Below are 14,298 nucleotides of genomic sequence, written 5' to 3'. Positions count from 1 at the left end.
GGTGTTCGACGGGGTTGAGGTCAGGGCTCTGTGCAGGCCAGTCAAGTTCTTCCACACGATCTCGCCAAACCATTTCTGTATGGACCTCGCTTTGTGCACGGGGCATTGTCATGCTGAAACAGGAAAGGGCCTTCCCTAAACTGTTGCCACAAAGTTGGAAGATATGAATCGTCTAGAATGTCATTGTATGCTGTAGGATTAAGATTTCCCTTCACTGGAACTAAGGGGCCTAGCCCGAACCATGACAAACTGCCCCAGACCATCATTCCTCCTCCACCAAACTTTACAGTTGGCATTATGCATTGGGGCAGGTAGCGATCTCATGGCATTCGCCAAATCCAGATTCGTTCGTCGGACTGCCAGATGATGAAGCGTGATTCATCATTCCAGAGAACGCGTTTCCACTGCTCCAGAGTTCAAAAACGCGAGCTTTACACCACTCCAGCCGACGCTTGGCATTGCGCATGGTGATCTTAGGCTTGTGTGCAGCTGCTCGGCCATGGAAACCCATTTCATGAACTCTAGACTAACAGTTCTTGTGCTGATGTTGCTTCCAGAGGCAGTTTGGAACTCGGTAGTGAGTGTTGCAACAGAGGACAGACGATTTTTATGCGCTACACGCTTCAGCACTCGGTAGTTCTGTTTTTTACACCTGTCAGCAACTGGTGTGGCTGAAATAGCCGAATCCACAAATTTGAAGGGGTGTCCAAATACTTTTGTATATATATATACACTGCTCAAAAAAATAAAGGGAACACTTAAACAACACAATGTAACTCCAAGTCAATCACACTTCTGTGAAATCAAACTGTCCACTTAGGAAGCAACACTGATTGACAATACATTTCACATGCTGTTGTGCAAATGGAATAGACAACAGGTGGAAATTATAGGCAATTAGCAAGACACCCCCAATAAAGAAGTGGTTCTGCAGGTGGTGACCACAGACCACTTCTCAGTTCCTATGCTTCCTGGCTGATGTTTTGGTGACTTTTGAATGCTGGCGGTGCTTTCACTCTAGTGGTAGCATGAGACGGAGTCTACAACCCACACAAGTCGCTCAGGTAGTGCAGCTCATCCAGGATGGCACATCAATGCGAGCTGAGAAGGTTTGCTGTGTCTGTCAGCGTAGTGTCCAGAGCATGGAGGCGCTACCAGGAGACAGGCCAGTACATCAGGAGACGTGGAGGAGGCCGTAGGAGGGCAACAACCCAGCAGCAGGACCGCTACCTCCGCCTTTGTGCAAGGAGGAGCAGGAGGAGCACTGCCAGAGCCCTGCAAAATGACCTCCAGCAGGCCACAAATGTGCATGTGTCTGCTCAAACGGTCAGAAACAGACTCCATGAGGGTGGTATGAGGGCCCGACGTCCACAGGTGGGGGTTGTGCTTACAGCCCAACACCGTGCAGGACGTTTGGCATTTGCCAGAGAACACCAAGATTGGCAAATTCGCCACTGGCGCCCTGTGCTCTTCACAGATGAAAGCAGGTTCACACTGAGCACATGTGACAGACGTGACAGAGTCTGGAGACGCCGTGGATAACGTTCTGCTGCCTGCAACATCCTCCAGCATGACCGGTTTGGCGGTGGGTCAGTCATTGTGTGGGGTGGCATTTCTTTGGGGGGCCGCACAGCCCTCCATGTGCTCGCCAGAGGTAGCCTGACTGCCATTAGGTACCGAGATGAGATCCTCAGACCCCTTGTGAGACCATATGCTGGTGCGGTTGGCCCTGGGTTCCTCCTAATGCAAGACAATGCTAGACCTCATGTGGCTGGAGTGTGTCAGCAGTTCCTGCAAGAGGACGGCATTGATGCTATGGACCGCCCGTTCCCCAGACCTGAATCCAATTGAGCACATCTGGGACATCATGTCTCGCTCCATCCACCAACGCCACGTTGCACCACAGACTGTCCAGGAGTTGGCGGATGCTTTAGTCCAGGTCTGGGAGGAGATCCCTCAGGAGACCATCTGCCACCTCATCAGGAGCATGCCCAGGCGTTGTAGGGAGGTCATACAGGCACGTGGAGGCCACACACACTACTGAGCCTAATTTTGACTTGTTTTAAGGACATTACATCAAAGTTGGATCAGCCTGTAGTGTGGTTTTCCACTTTAATTTTGAGGGTGACTCCAATTCCAGACCTCCATGGGTTGATACATTTGATTTCCATTGATAATTTTTGTGTGATTTAGTTGTCAGCACATTCAACTATGTAAAGAAAAAAGTATTTAATAAGATTACTTCATTCATTCAGATCTAGGATGTGTTGTTTGAGTGCTCCCTTTATTTTTTTGAGCAGTGTATATATATATGTTTTTGTTTTGGGGGGGTGACCTAGTGCCACCCTGCGACCCCTCGTGCCAACCCCCCCCACACACACACAGTTTGGGAACCACTGCGTGTAACAAATCAAGCCAATCAGAACAGGTTTAAATGAGCGGCAGCCAAAGCCCTGCAATAGAACAGCACGACTGTGTGAGTGCATAGTGATGCCATACCGTCCGCGTCAGGAACTCTGAAGCTTATAGCGGCAGGCTAATAATGTTCACTAGCCGAATTGCGCTTCTCCTCTCTTCTCGCCAAACCAACTCGTTAATGTCGTAAAGGTGGATTCCAATGCTCCAGAGACAGAGAAGGTAGCGCACAGGTAAACCGTTTGGTCATTTGATTGTAGGCTATGTACACTGTCAATAGAATGCAGTTCAGGACTTGTCCAAATTGGCTCAGTTACTGTAGCTACTGTAATATACAGGCATGATAGACGATACGCCGGCGACATAATAATACGAATTTTGACAACATGTTTGAAGGCAGACGTGTGATCACCTAGGATTACTCGATAGGTGTTTTACAGGTGAGAATATAGCTACATTGGGCGAGTGGTGTCACTGTAGCCTAATTTACATATAGACGAGAGTGATTGAATAATTTATTACTCATCCAGTGTCAACGGGTTCATACTTGAATTACATCAGTGGCAGCATTTTGTCTCACATGCTAATGGTAATGTGGCAGCAAATAGCCTCCCTCTCAAGTTCTCTGAATGATTAGGTTATATTCCTGCTGCAAGTTGATAAGAAATTATTGAAAATTAGGGGAAGCTTTGCCAATCCTTTTTCTGAAACACATTCCCCAGTTTTCCTTTGTCTGTGTGGGTGAACCTTTTGAAGTCCAGTAGAGGTCCCTGCTTTAGATTTATGTGATGCACTGTCCATAGGCTAGTTAGCCCACCTCAAGTGTGCATACTTGACTTGATAGTACTGTATCTGGAGAGCTATCGATCTGATCTCTTCCCTGCTGTTCCTCTGGACTTCAGCACCTGTCCTCTGCCCCCACACCTCCCTCATCCCTTCTCTCTCTCCCCATCCTTTTCTTCTGCCCATCCTCTCCCTCCCCTCTCCCTCTCGCTCACCTATCCCTCTCCTCTCCCTCGACCTCAGCCTATCCCTTGATCTCACCTCTCTCCATTCCTCTCACCATTTCTTTCCCCAGCCTCCTCTGCCTATCATTCAATCTCTCCCCATCCCTTAATCTCACTATCCCTCTTTCCCCTCCTCTCCCCATCCATCCCTATATCCCCTCTCACCATACCTCTCTCCCCTCCTCTCCCCAGCCCTCTCTTCCCTTGATTTTAACATAGTGTACTTCTGTGAGGTCACACTAACGTCAGGGTTACGTTAAGACAGCTAGTGTCCTAGAAGTGCTATTTACGTGTGTGTGTGCACGCGCAGAGCGGAGGAGCCATGACTCTGACGAGAGGGTCGTTCACCTACACCACTGGGGAGGAGTACCACGGGGAGTGGAAAGAAGGCAAGGCATCTCCTCTCTTAACCTTCTTTTTCAAGTTCACTTCATTTGACATCATTATATAGTAGGCACATATAGTGGCTGATCAATATGGCGCCAATGCATCATGCTTTATACTGGTATGTAGGCCTTCATGTATATATGAGAGTATGGTGATTCTCTAATCTGTTTTGTGTTCTAATATTCCTACGAACCCTTCACACTGAAGTCCAGAGGTTATTCAATTCATGGGATCAATAATCTGAACGTAATATCCTCTGGGGCTAGCATCAGCCAGATATTTTCATCCACAGAGCTGTTGAATATAACATCCTTACAGCCTCATTACCAGCAGCTAGCATCTCTAAGCAGTTCCCTGGAGTCTCTGACTCCATAGTATGTTACCTAACAATCTCCCGTGGCTCTGTTTCTCTATGTGTCTTAACTAACAGTACCCTGTGTCTGTTTCTCTATGTGTCTTAACTAACAGTACCCTGTGTCTGTTTCTCTATGTGTCTTAACTAACAGTACCCTGTGTCTGTTTCTCTATGTGTCTTAACTAACAGTACCCTGTGTCTGTTTCTCTATGGGTCTTAACTAACAGTACCCTGTGTCTGTTTCTCTATGTGTCTTAACTAACAGTACCATGTGTCTGTTTCTCTATGTGTCTTAACTAACAGTATCCTGTGTCTGTTTCTCTATGTCTTAACTGTACGTATTTAGTTGGTCAGTAATTAGGGATAATCTGGGCAGGATGAATACCAGTGAGAGGGTGGAGGTTGGGGGAATACTGTGAACTCAACAACCCTTTGTCTTTTTCCTGTCATTTCTTATTTCTGTAAGGCACGGGACTAGGTTTTTAAACATAGAAACAAATGCACAGAATAGTCTCCCCATTTCCAAAAGTGTTTGATCTTATTATTTCCGACCACACACACACACACACGTAGTCTATTAAGCCAAATCCTAACTAGCCTTTAACCCATGACCCATCACGTCAAGGCCGACCTCCTGTTGCTCTGTCAAATCTCCAGGATTAGGCCTTGGACCGCTTTAGGAAACACACTGGAAACTCAGACTCAACCCCTGTTGAGGAGACAAAGGTCAAGCAACAGAACAGCCAAACACATCTACCAGGAGGAACTATAAAATTCACAAGAATATTTCAAAACTTGAGATCGTTAAAACATACTTTTTGTTTAAAAGGTCAGCTCCCTCAAACAACACAGCCATGTTATTTATTTATTTTTATTTTACCTTTATTTAACTAGGAAAGTCAGTTAAGAACAAATTCTTATTTTCAATGACGGCCTACACCGGCCAAACCTGGACGACGCTGGGCCAATTGTGCGCCGCCCTATGGGACTCCCAATCATGGCCGGTTGTGATACAGCCTGGAATCGAACCAGGGGGTCTGTAGTGACGCCTCAAGCACTGAGATGCAGTGCCTTAGACCGCTGTGCCACTCGGGAGCCCAATATAAACCGTGTCCACAGTTTTAATGAGTATAGAAGTCCAATGCAAGGTCAAAGAATGTTAAGAGAGCAGGATTGCAGTTTATATACCGTAACATCTACTGTAAAATGTGGAATAAATACCCTAAACCTTCTTGTATCTGACCTGTAGATGATTGGCTAAGTACACATTCTTAGGGTTATATGGGGAGAACAGCCTCATACATTCTGTATTGGATCATACAGGTGGCAGATACACATTAATTCCTTGAATTATTTTGCGCGTGTGTGTGGTAGATCATTCGCAGACAGATTCTGAAGTAGGAATCCCTGTTAGAAACCTGCTGGATTAGACCGCTTTGAGGCAGTAGGCAGATGGTATCCTAATATACTAAACCTGCTGGATTAGACCGCTTTAAGGAGGCAGTAGGCAGATGGTATCCTAATATACTAAACCTGCTGGATTAGACCGCTTTGAGGCAGTAGGCAGATGGTATCCTAATATACTAAACCTGCTGGATTAGACCTCTTTAAGGAGGCAGTAGGCAGATGGTATCCTAATATACTAAACCTGCTGGATTAGACCGCTTTGAGGCAGTAGGCAGATGGTATCCTAATATACTAAACCTGCTGGATTAGACCTCTTTAAGGAGGCAGTAGGCAGATGGTATCCTAATATACTAAACCTGCTGGATTAGATCTCTTTGAGGCAGTAGGCAGATGGTATCCTAATATACTAAACCTGCTGGATTAGACCGCTTTGAGGCAGTAGGCAGATGGTATCCTAATATACTAAACCTGCTGGATTAGACCGCTTTGAGGCAGTAGGCAGATGGTATCCTAATATACTAAACCTGCTGGATTAGACCGCTTTGAGGCAGTAGGCAGATGGTATCCTAATATACTAAACCTGCTGGATTAGACCGCTTTGAGGCAGTAGGCAGATGGTATCCTAATATACTAAACCTGCTGGATTAGACCGCTTTGAGGCAGTAGGCAGATGGTATCCTAATATACTAAACCTGCTGGATTAGACCGCTTTGAGGCAGTAGGCAGATGGTATCCTAATATACTAAACCTGCTGGATTAGACCGCTTTTAGGCAGATGGTATCCTAATATGTGGTCCTCTGTAGCTCAGCTGGTAGAGCACGGCGCTTGTAACGCCAAGGTAGTGGGTTCGATCCCCGGGACCACCCATACACAAAACATTTTTATGCACGCATGTAAGTCGCTTTGGATAAAAGCGTCTGCTAAATCGCATATTATTATATTATACTAAACCTGCTGGATTAGACCTCTTTAAGGATGCAGTAGGCAGATGGTATCCTAATATACTAAACCTGCTGGATTAGACCGCTTTGAGGCAGTAGGCAGATGGTATCCTAATATACTAAACCTGCTGGATTAGACCGCTTTGAGGCAGTAGGCAGATGGTATCCTAATATACTAAACCTGCTGGATTAGACCGCTTTGAGGCAGTAGGCAGATGGTATCCTAATATACTAAACCTGCTGGATTAGACCGCTTTTAGGCAGATGGTATCCTAATATGTGGTCCTCTGTAGCTCAGCTGGTAGAGCACGGCGCTTGTAACGCCAAGGTAGTGGGTTCGATCCCCGGGACCACCCATACACAAAACATTTTTATGCACGCATGTAAGTCGCTTTGGATAAAAGCGTCTGCTAAATCGCATATTATTATATTATACTAAACCTGCTGGATTAGACCGCTTTGAAGAGGCAGTAGGCAGATGGTATCCTAATATACTAAACCTGCTGGATTAGACCGCTTTGAGGAGGCAGATGGTATCCTAATATACTAAACCTGCTGGATTAGACCGCTTTGAAGAGGCAGTAGGCAGATGGTATCCTAATATACTAAACCTGCTGGATTAGACCGCTTTGAGGAGGCAGTAGGCAGATGGTATCCTAATATACTAAACCTGCTGGATTAGACCTCGAGGCAGTAGGCAGATGGTATCCTAATATACTAAACCTCTAGTTCGTATAGGGAAGGAAGGTTACAGTTCAAAATAGTGTGTATACAGGACTCGTGCCAAGAAGCACATATTATTCAACGATCAAGAAGCCTATTACAAGAGCATTGGGCCATGCAGTAGGTTGAATTATTTGATGATAAGGAAGGAAGGAAAGAAGAAATGCTGCATTTCTAAAGTAATCTAACAGCTCAGATTGTTGTATTTTCTGTCTGTGTGTTTAATAACTTAAAGGATGTCTCGTTCTGTTGTACCCTCTCCCCCCCCATCCCATCAGGTCGTAGACATGGAATGGGCCAGCTGAAGTTCTCAGATGGAACATGCTACGCGGGACAGTTTGAGAATGGACTGTTCCAAGGCTCGGGGGTGCTCCTCTTCCCAGACGGATCCAGGTGTGTGTACGCGTGTGCGCGTGTGTGTGTACATCTTCTTTATTTCATATTTTGTTTTTCTTCATCCCTAGGTATGAGGGGCAGTTTGCCCAGGGGAAGTTCCAGGGAGCCGGGGTCTTCAGTCGCTTTGATGGGATGAAGTTTGAAGGGGAGTTCAAGAGTGGACGTGTGGCGGGATATGGTAAGTTTATCAAACCACAAGTCTCTAATAGGAGTAACGGTTGCAAAACAAAGACAACCCCTACCCCATCTAGCTGTTATTATTTTTAGTGTTCCAATCAGCATCTCATCCTACATCTTGTGTCTGTGTTGTCCAGGGTTACTGACGTTTCCAGATGGGAACCATGGTGTGCCGCGTAAAGAGGGCCTGTTTGAGAACCACAAGCTGCAGAAGAGGGAGAAGTGCCAAGGGGTGGTACTGCAGGCACAGGGAGCCGCCTCCACCGCCCGCAGTCTGGCTCTATGACCCTGCAGACACCCCAGACCCCACCAGGACACTATGAGGAGTGGCTAGCCGTTCAGCAACTGGACTCCTTTTAGATCCAAAATGGTGGAACAATGGGGCTCAACCATGGCCAGGGTACAATGTCCTCATACAGGCACTCAGGGATGAACAACAGGGTTATGCACCAGGGTTGTGGTCAATTGTAAATTGAGTTGCGAATCGGTCTTTAATTCCAATTCAATTCTTGAATTTGAATTGGCCACACCCCACAGAAAGCAGAATTTAATTTGAATTAAAGGAAGTAGAATTTAATTCAATTTATTTTATTCAAATTCAAATGTCTCATTTATTCTACACATCACTTGGCCTATGCACAATGTACAGTTACTAACACTATGTATAACATACTGTAGGTTAAACCTAACATGACCTCTTTGAGTTATAATCAAGTTAATATTTTAAATGTGGTTTTCTTTGCAGTAATAAGTTGTATATGCTTTTGGTAAAATATATGTCAAAGGAATGAAACGTTCAATTTCTTTGAATTGGTTTGAATTAAATGTCTACTTCCTTCAATTCAAAGTCTGCTTCCTGTGGGGTGTGGCCAATTTCAAATTGAATTTTGAATTTCACGGCATGAATTCAATTCTGAATTGACCCCAACCCTGTTATGCTCTCCCTGCCCTGTTCTGCCTTGGTGCCCTCACTAGGTTTATGGCTCTATACTACACACCATTTTGTGTTTTTTGTACACCGTTATGGCTCTTCTATACATAGACTTCTGCTATCACCTCAACAAGCGACGTAAAGGGAAACTGGGATGCCTTTCATTGTGTGGAACTGTGGTTGTGTGAATTCACCCAGAATATACCTTGGATGGACATGGGCAAACTAAATGCCTGCCTGCTCTGCTAGGAGGGGCTACTGACTACACAGCCTTGGGATTGGTCTCTGTGTTTGTCAGTCAGGACTAGCAAAGTTCAGCAACAAAAATTGGGACCATAACATAAGCCTACAGTGTCTGAAATGTAAATAATTAGAACTACAACAATGACCGTGTTTCTGCAATGAAACCCACAACACAATCACAGCATCTCACCTTAGAACAGGAAAACACTGCTTGCTGGCAATCTTAATTCCATACTTCATCTGATGCCTGTTCAGGTCAGGAGGTTGCTTAATGTTACTGAACGTGACAATAGGATAACGACAGGTATGATTGTTATTCAAGTAGAATGAAAAGTATCCAAGTAAATTAGCTGTTACTTGTTCTTTAATCTATGTCTTAATGCATGTGTGTGGGAGCCTGGCAGGCCACATTGTTCTCTTTTGTCTTGAAATATCTTTATGACAGGGCTGTTCAATTCCAGTCCTGGAGGGCCAAAACGCGTTAAAATGTTTTTCTTCTAACTGGTAGTTAATTGTACTCACCTGGTATCCCAGGTCTGAATTAGTGCGTTATTAGACGGAGAGGATGAAAACCAGAAGTGTTTGGCCCCTCTAGGACCCGCATTGAACAGCCCTGTTTTATGATAACACTGACAGGCTGCTTCTCAGGTTAGCACTCGCCCCCCAGTCTTGGTCTTGACTCAAACTAAATTTGCTCCGGTCTTGAATCGGTCTCACTTTAGGTCTCGAACAAAACATTGACCCCGCAGATGTATTGTTTTGACAACGTGAAAATGTCCCAAAACATGATTCATTTATTATTCACTAATTAGTGGTTCTCACCTACAACATTAAGCTGTATGATCGTAATGAAAATGCATTATTTAAAGAATCAAGTATTTCATTTTTCAGCTATTGATCAAATAGGCATCGCTCTGGTAAACTAGTCCTATACTGAGATTTATCTACAATATGTGAATAATGGCACTATTTAAAGAATCAAGCGTTTCATTTTTCAGCTATTGATCATATAGGCATCGCTCTGGTAAACTAGTCCTATACTGAGACTTATCTACAATATGTGAATAATGACCTATTGATATGTTTGTCTTGTAGGTCGAACACACATTTCCCGTTTGCCTTAACAGGGTGTGTTGGAGAAATGGTCTAAACAGGGGAACTGTTCATTTGAGGAGGATGAAAATTCATAGAAGACCTCCTTCCTCCCCTCTATCATCCTCTTCTTCCTTTCCCTCCTCCTCTCTCAACCTCTTCTACCCTCATCCCTCCTCTCGTCCTCCCTCCATAACCCCTCCCATCCTCTTCCTCTCCTCCCCTCTCCTACCGCTCCATTTGCCCTGAGGGTGCATCCAGGAGCCTGACATCCTAATGAGGCTCACACACACAAAATACTATCCTCTGTGACACATGCTGTGGTGATGACGGGATTCAACACAAATTATTCTGAGTCCAGTGTTTTTCCACTCTAACATTTGAAAGGAGAGAGTAGGTTCAACAGTATGATTTTGACAGGCATGAATCCTTAGTTGCTACATCATTGATTATTGATGAATATAACTTATAAATGCCTCGTGCTTAGTTTAACTGTCAGAACCCATCATAACCCAAATATACACTTGTTTTACTGTAATGTTTAACGTACATGTAAACAAACACTGTATAGCCTCAACACATAGTTAAAATTATACATTTGATATCATGGATGGTCAGTCCTTGAATCCATAGCGCTGTCTATGAATTTGAGAGTGATTACATTTCTCCAGACCCTCCCTTAGCTTTTTAGCGAAACGGGTGGGGAGTACGCTTTGTTATTGTTTCAATGAAAGAGTCTAGCTTTAAAGAAATGGATAGAGGGAAATGGGAAGAGTGAACTCGTGCACAGTCCGTATACTTCTAAAAACCAACATATAACAAATGCAACATTTCTGTCACATAGGCTATAGGCCTTTGTCAAGACATGAGGGAAGGACATGGTTGATCCGATAGCAGGCTGTTTATTCTCTATGGTGTGTATTGCTTTACATGTGTATCTTACAGTATATCTCTGCTAGGGGACAAGTGACACTTTATAGGCTAGTGGCACTTTATTAACCATTAGTTACACACCTATGATACTTGTCATTATTAGTCATAGGACGGTTGGTATCTGTATTCTGTGGGGTTGAATTGTATTCTACTAGGATTGATCATGGCTATAGTGTGATGATCCCAAATGAATCCATTGTACGTTAACCGTTTACTCTGAAGGAGTAAATATATGGTTTTGTCGGTGGATAACTAGAGCCTTTACTAAAGACAATGGAATGATTAGATAAACAGAGGATTTGGGAAGCAGACGTGTCTATAATGAGACCATCATTATCAGAAATACACTCCGTCTATAGTGGTCTCCTCTCCTTCATCCCAATAGTCTATAGTGGTCTCCTCTCCTTCAGCCCAATAGTCTATGGTGGTCTCCTCTCCTTCATCGCAATATTCTAAAGTGGCCTCCTCGTCTCCTCTCCATTTTCACTAACTGTAAATACAGTGTAGAAGAGAGCAATATGGTGGAGACCTAATAGGAAATAGTTTTGATCTGTGCCAGTGCTGTTCTTTCCTGTCAGAGCAGACGAGGTTCAGGAGAAGAGAAGAAGAAGGAGACGTATAAGATATGCAGTATCAAGTATCATAGTTTTAGTGTGCTTGTGTAAAGTTGAAGGCCATGGAGCGACCTTGATGTTTAATGATTGAGGACTATGGTATGACATCATGTGGTCAACTTGGCATATTGCAAGACAGAAAATGAATTCTGAAATCTGCTGTATTTTATTTGTAATAAGCTTCATGTGTGGATGTTAGGAGGACACTATATGGTAAGTTATACATATGCAGTTGATTTAAAGGTTTGCTAAGCTAAATATATTACTGTAATTATTAAATAACATTGGCATACACACACGATCTGATATACAAAACCAACACGCTTGGATGCATCTTTTATGTACATAGTCCATACTCAACATACTGTCACTATGGCAATGATGTCCCCCGAGGGCTCAGAGGTCAAAGTTTAACCTGTTAATATCATCTAGGCAGGGACATATTCTGTCAGGTGAGGATTACTAATAATATGAATAGCTTTATCTTTAAGGTGCTTTTCAGGCATTGCACTCAAATCGATACCATTGTAGTGGTTGAGGGAGAACCTTTGGAGTGGGGCTTGAACCAACAACCCTGCAGTTATCCAGACCTATTGGCAAAGGTACAGTGAACTCAGATTCAGAGGGCTTATACTATTGTTACTACTGCCTTAAGCCCTTCCACTATTCAGAGACACACGTCCATGTAATCAAACCAACAGACATCTGACCGCTCTATCCCTGAGCAAGAGATCGTTTTCCCTCCGGCAGGACTGTACGTATGATGACAACAGGAAAATATCTCCACTGAACCCACTGAAGTATGTCCACACATCTCTAACCCAATCCTGGGGTTTAACAAAGGAAAAAACAGCCATCCCAACCATCCCATCCACCCTTAGGGTACCACAGAGACAATAGAACCAGTGTTTAATAAACATTGTCTGTAACTCTAGCCTCTGTAAAAATGAACCGTTTTTCAGTGACCTTTAAACGCAGAACAACTGCTGATGGACAGTCACTTTTAAAATGACTGTAATAATGGTGGAGGATGAACCAAATGCAGTGTCAAATCAAAACCTAATGCTGATATAAAGCTATGATGATGCAAACAACACATGGGCCTACTGCATTGGTAGCATTTTCATCTGCTCATGAAATACCGCGCATAAAGACTTTTAACAACAACAACAACAACGCACTTGGACATACATTTGTACGTAATTTGTTGATTTAATATCCTCATGGATGGTGTAATGTTGGAGAGCAAAGCCAGCAGTGAATGTACTGTACATCTTGGATTCTCAGATGGATGATCTGCAATTTACATTGAATATATGGTGACTAGCCTATATGGCAAGATAGTGTCCCCACTCGGCACAGACTTCAATTCAACGTCTATTTCACGTTGGTTCAACATAATTTCATTGAAATGACGTGGAAACAACGTTGATTCAACCAGTGTGTGCCCAGTGGGTCACTCTAATGCAGGAACACAGCTTTTCAGGGTTTCTAAAGCGCTTTAGGAGAGAATCGTCAATGAGCTGCTTTTTTAAAGTCCAAAGTAGGCTAAAGGTTTGAACAAGTCACCAGCACCACATTGCTCAGCTGAAAGGACTTGTGTTTTCAGTGAAAGCAGATGACATGAAAGCAGCAGTCTCACCTTCGCTGCTATAACGGTACACAGAACTAATCTCAGAACTTTAGCCTTTCGTGTCCTAGAAAGACACACTGAACATGACACATGAATCAAATACCATTTACATAAGGGGCATGAGTATATAGGAAAAATATTATATAACACATACAGTAAGTAAAAGTGCTTGGTTTATGTTCCTGAGAGCCATGCAGACACTAGGAGAGTTGAGAATATAACTTGTACGATCCTGTTACATCATATATAACCAGAAAACAAGATAATGAGAGTTTGCTATGACTGTGGGTCTGCATTGAAATGACTTGATCAAATATATGGTAGCCCACTGGGCACAGACCTCTCTTCAACGTCTAGTTTTGATTTACATTTGAGAGACACACTCTTAGAAAAAAGGGTTCCAAAAGGGTTCTTCGGCTGTCCCCATAGGAGAACCCTTTTTGGTTCCAGGTAGAACCCTTTTTGGTTCCAGATTGAACTCTTTTGGGTTCCATGTACAACCCTATGTGGAAAGGGTTCTATATGGAGCTCAGAGGGGTTCTACCTGGAACCAAAAAGGGTTCTTCCAAGGGTTCTCCTATGGGGACAGCTGAAGAACCCTTTTAGGTTCTAGATATAACCTTTTTTTCTAAGAGTGCAGGGCTAAGTCTTGCAGGACTAAAAAGCCTGCACATACTGTGCCTGTCCAGGATGGGAGTTGAAGTTAAGCCCTTTGAACCCAGTCAGGGGCTGAGATGCTGGTGTCTGGATAGATAGGTAACAGTGGGGATGTGGAGGTTCAGGGCTGAAGGCTGATTTGGTGGTCTGGTTAGGGAGGTAACAGTGGGGATGTGGAGGTTCAGGGCTGAATGCTGTTTTGGTGGTCTGGTTAGGGAGGTAACAGTGGGGATGTGGAGGTTCAGGGCTGAAGGCTGATTTGGTGGACTGGTTAGGGAGGTAACAGTGGGGATGTGGAGGTTCAGGGCTGAAGGCTGATTTGGTGGACTGGTTAGGGATGTAACAGTGGGGAAGTGGAGGTTCAGGGCTGAAGGCTGATTTGGTGG

At 44.0% G+C, this 14,298-nt stretch overlaps 1 protein-coding gene across 2 annotated transcripts; it reads left to right on the top strand.

The window, feature by feature from the left end:
- Nucleotides 1-2,489: 2,489 nt before the first annotated feature.
- morn4 (MORN repeat containing 4) lies at nucleotides 2,490-13,653 on the top strand. Of its 2 annotated transcripts, XM_041858193.2 has the most exons (5): nucleotides 2,490-2,648; nucleotides 3,733-3,811; nucleotides 7,515-7,629; nucleotides 7,701-7,810; nucleotides 7,947-13,653. In XM_041858193.2, the coding sequence occupies exons 2-5, from the start codon at nucleotides 3,745-3,747 to the stop codon at nucleotides 8,093-8,095; spliced, it is 441 nt and encodes a 146-aa protein (XP_041714127.1). In that variant the 5' UTR covers nucleotides 2,490-2,648; nucleotides 3,733-3,744; the 3' UTR covers nucleotides 8,096-13,653. The 2 variants fall into 2 exon arrangements, with proteins under 2 accessions (XP_041714127.1, XP_041714128.1); XM_041858194.2 differs by lacking the exon at nucleotides 3,733-3,811.
- Nucleotides 13,654-14,298: the final 645 nt, after the last annotated feature.

This window comes from Coregonus clupeaformis, chromosome 31 (genome assembly GCF_020615455.1).
Source record: "Coregonus clupeaformis isolate EN_2021a chromosome 31, ASM2061545v1, whole genome shotgun sequence".
Classification (NCBI taxonomy): domain Eukaryota; kingdom Metazoa; phylum Chordata; class Actinopteri; order Salmoniformes; family Salmonidae; genus Coregonus; species Coregonus clupeaformis.
This window is presented reverse-complemented; position numbering and strand designations above follow the sequence as displayed.